The 3,938-nt window shown below is 39.9% G+C and overlaps 1 protein-coding gene across 1 annotated transcript; it reads right to left on the reverse strand.

The window, feature by feature from the left end:
* Nucleotides 1-2,022: 2,022 nt before the first annotated feature.
* On the reverse strand, nt 2,023-2,404 carry LOC309821260 (intraflagellar transport protein 20 homolog). Its single transcript, XM_082652448.1, has one exon. It carries the CDS (start codon nt 2,394-2,396, stop codon nt 2,037-2,039), a length of 360 nt encoding a protein of 119 aa, XP_082508574.1. The 5' UTR covers nt 2,397-2,404; the 3' UTR covers nt 2,023-2,036.
* Between the last annotated feature and the right edge of the window lie 1,534 nt (nt 2,405-3,938).

Here is a 3,938-nt window from a genome sequence, read left to right on the forward strand (position 1 = left end):
AACGAAGACCCAATGCAGCCAAAAATAAAATAATAATAATTTTAAAAAATCGTGGTCAAGTTCAAATTTTCAGTTAGAGATAAAATGGACAGGATGATAGACAAGGACACGATTTGTTTGGACTCAAGTTCAAGATTTTAAAGGTAATATTCGAAGTTAAGCCAAGGTCAAGATCAGGGTCCAATTATCCGTCAATGATAGAAATGTCAGGGAGATAGACAAGGACAGGATATAGGGTAATTGGTGCAAACTCTAGTTCAAGGTAAGGTAATGGTCACCTTTAGGTAAATTAAAGGTTGTATTAAAGGACAGGTCAAGTTCAAATTGGATTTCAGTGGTGTAAACTGATAGGATGATAATCAAGGTTGGAATATATTGTGAATCAGTGTGAAGATCAAGTTAAAGGACAAAGGATATGGACAAAGTGAGGTCAAAGGAGATGTCAAGATTCAAATGCAAGGTTCGAAATAATCAATTTGTAATAGAAAAGCAAGAAACGAAAGGACAGAACAGAGATTAAAAATGGTCAGTGTCAACTTCAAGGTAAAAATCAAGATCAAATTATTGGTCAGTAAGGAATAAAGTTAGAGAGAAAGTTTCACACATGATATGCATCTGAAAAAGGTCAAGGTCATCTTCAAGGTCAAGACCAAAACACCAAGGTCAGGACAAATTTCCATTAAGACAGAGTCAATGGCAGTATTTTGACTCTCAGGGTCAAGGTAAAAGTCAGATTCAAGTTCAAGATCAAGGTAAAGTTCATGGTCCAAAACAACCCCATAGATATAGGAGATTAAGGTCATGGTCAAATTAAAAGTCAGTGATAGAGGGACTTCCTTGGTGGTCTAGTGGTTAAGAATCCACCTTCCAGTACAGGGGACATGGGTTTGACCCCTGGTCGGGGAACTAAGATCTCACATGCCATGGGGCAACTATTGAGCCCGTGCACCACAACTAGAGACAAGTGATCCCACATGCCACAGTGAAGATCCTGTGCACCGCAACTAAGACCCGATGCAACCAAAAAAAAAAAAAAAAAAAAAAAGTCAGTGATAGAAAAGGTCATATAGTAGAGACAGAATACGGGTCTGAAAGTACCATGATAATCAGGCAAGGCTCAATTTCAATGACAATATTAAGGTTAAAATCAAGGTCAACTTTTGAGGGTTAGGGTCAAGATAGAAATTTAAGACCTATAGAATGAGGGTCAAGGTTGGGGTTGGATAAGGATAAAGTCAGATTTAGGGTTATAATTTGGGGTAAATGTTATGGTTAGGATAAGGATTAGGGCAGGAATAAGGTCATGATTCAGTGTTGGAGTTGGGTCTGGTTTGTGTACGTGTTCATGTTTGTATTCATGTTGGTGTTTGTTGTTGGATTTAAATTCAGCCTTGGGCTCGGGCTAGGACTTGGGAGAGTGTATAACTTGCAGTACAGAGTGGGAAACACACTGTTCCACACAAAAACATGATACGGATTCATTCATGCCACTAGCAGTCTTGACATATTTTACACGTTTCCATAGGGAGTGTGTAATACGCAGCACAGAGTGGTGAACACATCTTACAGAAATAAGATTATCCTGATTCATTCACGCAACCAGTGCCATTAGAAATGTCTTCTTTTTAAAAAAGTAATAATTTATTGCTTTTCCTTCCAAGGCTTTGTGAATTTACAAAAAAAAAAGTTTACAGGCTGCTCAGCTCAGACTGAGAATGCAAGAGGTGAGAACCTGGACCACAATGGCCACTGGGTGTTTGCCTGCAGATAGGCACTGACATCTGAAACAAGCTCCCCCAGATTTGTTTTATTGCCTTCAGAGTTGCTGCATTCCTCACACACCATCTCACACGACACACTTGGGTCATTAGTCAAGTCAGTGGAATTGTACAGAGGTTTTTTTGGTTTGGGGGTTGTAGTTTTTCCTTTCTTTTTTTGCCCTTTTGCTAGAAAATGAAATTTTCAGTTCATTTCTGAAAAAAAATTGGTCAATAAATTCATTTTGTTCTGGTTCTACTTTACACAAAGCTTCATACTCAACCTGATACCTTCCAAGCTGCATTTTCTTTTCTGCTATTAGTGCCTGGAGTTGCTGCTGTTGCGCTTCTCTCTGTGTGTGTGTGTTTTTTTTTTTTCTCTCTCTGTTTTGCTGTAGTTTTGAGCAAGTTCTGAGCACCAATGGCCTTCATCCTCTCATTTTCTGCTGCTTTTGCAAGTTGGTCAACAAGCTCAATTAAACCACCAACTATTTTATGAAATTGGCCAATTTTGTCCACAAAGTCCTTGCACTCTTCCTTGAGCTCTATGATCTGCTGGGTAACCTCTGGGTCCAACACCCGCAGCTTGTTCAGCTCATCAAAGTGCGGCCCTGCTTCACCCAGGATGTCCTTGGCCATGGCTGTCCACCCCGCAGCAGCTGTGCCTGCAACCCAGGCTGACGGCGGTAGGCAGCTCCTCTCCTGTCGGTGGCAGCCGGAGCCCTGCCCACCAGCCTCAGCTGCTGCCAAGGCTACATGACCTGTTTACCTCTAACGTCACTTTCCGACATCTTTAGCTCTTACACCGCAGAGCCTGCTGGGAAACAAGAATTTTTTTTTAATACATCTTTATTGGAGTATAATTGCTTCACAATACTGTGTTAGTTTCTGTTGTACACCAAAGTGAATCAGGGATATGGGGACATATGCATACATATGTCCCCATATCCCCTCCCTCTTGAGCCTCCCTCCCATCCTCCTTATCCCACCCCTATAAGTCATCACAAAGCACGGAGCTGATCTCCCTGTGCTATGCGGCTGCTTCCCACTAGCTATCTATTTTACATTTGGTAGTGTATATGTGTTAATGCTACTCTCTCACTTCGTCCCAGCTTACCCTTCCCCCTCCCAGTGCCCTCAAAACCATTCTATGTCTACATCTTTATTCCTGCCCTGCAACTAGGTTCATCAGTACCATTTTTTTTTTTTTAGATTCCATATATATGTGTTAGAATACGGTATTTGTTTTCTCTTTCTGATTTCCTCCACTCTGTATGACAGACTCTAGGTCCATCCACCTCACTCAAATAACTCAATTTTATTTCATTTTATGGCTGTGTAATATTCCATTGTATATATGTGCCACATCTTCTTTATCCATTCATCTGTCAATGGACACTTAGGTTGCTTCCACGTCCTATCGTAAGTAGTGTGCAATGAACACTGTGGTACATGACTCTCTTTGAATTATGGTTTTCTCAGGGTATTAGCCCAGTAGTGGGATTGCTGGGTCATATGGTAGTTCTATTTATAGTTTTTTAAGGAAACTCCATACTGTTCTCCAAGTGGCTGTACCAATTTACATTCCCACCAACAGTGCAAGAGGATTCCCTTTTCTCCACACCCTCTCCAGCATTTATTGTTTGGAGATTTTTTTATGATGGCCATTCTGACTGGTGTGAGGTGATACCTCATTATAGTTTTGATTTACATTTCTCTAATAATTAATGATGTTGAACATTCTTTCATGTGTTTGTTGGCAATCTGTATATCTTCTTTGGAGAAATGTCTATTTAGGTCTTCTGCCCATTTTTGGATTGGGTTATTTTTTTGATATTGAGCTGCATGAGCTGCTTGTAAATTTTGGAGATTAATCCTTTGTCAGTTGCTTCATTTGCAAATATTTTTCTCCCATTCTGAGGGCTGTCTTTTCATCTTGTTTATGGTTTCCTTTGCTGTGCAAAAGCTTTTAAGTTTCATTAGGTCCCATTTGTTTATATTTGTTTTTATTTCCATTTCTCTAGGAGGTGGGTCAAAAAGGATCTTGCTGTGATTTATGTCATGGAGTGTTCTGCCTATGTTTTCCTCTAAGAGTTTTATAGTGTCTGGCCTTACATTTAGGTCTTTAATCCATTTTGAGTTTATTTTTGTGTATGATGTTAGGGTGTATTCTAAATTCAT

The sequence above is a fragment of the Grampus griseus genome (genome assembly GCF_964374135.1).
Source record: "Grampus griseus genome assembly, chromosome: 3".
Taxonomy (NCBI): Eukaryota; Metazoa; Chordata; class Mammalia; order Artiodactyla; family Delphinidae; genus Grampus; species Grampus griseus.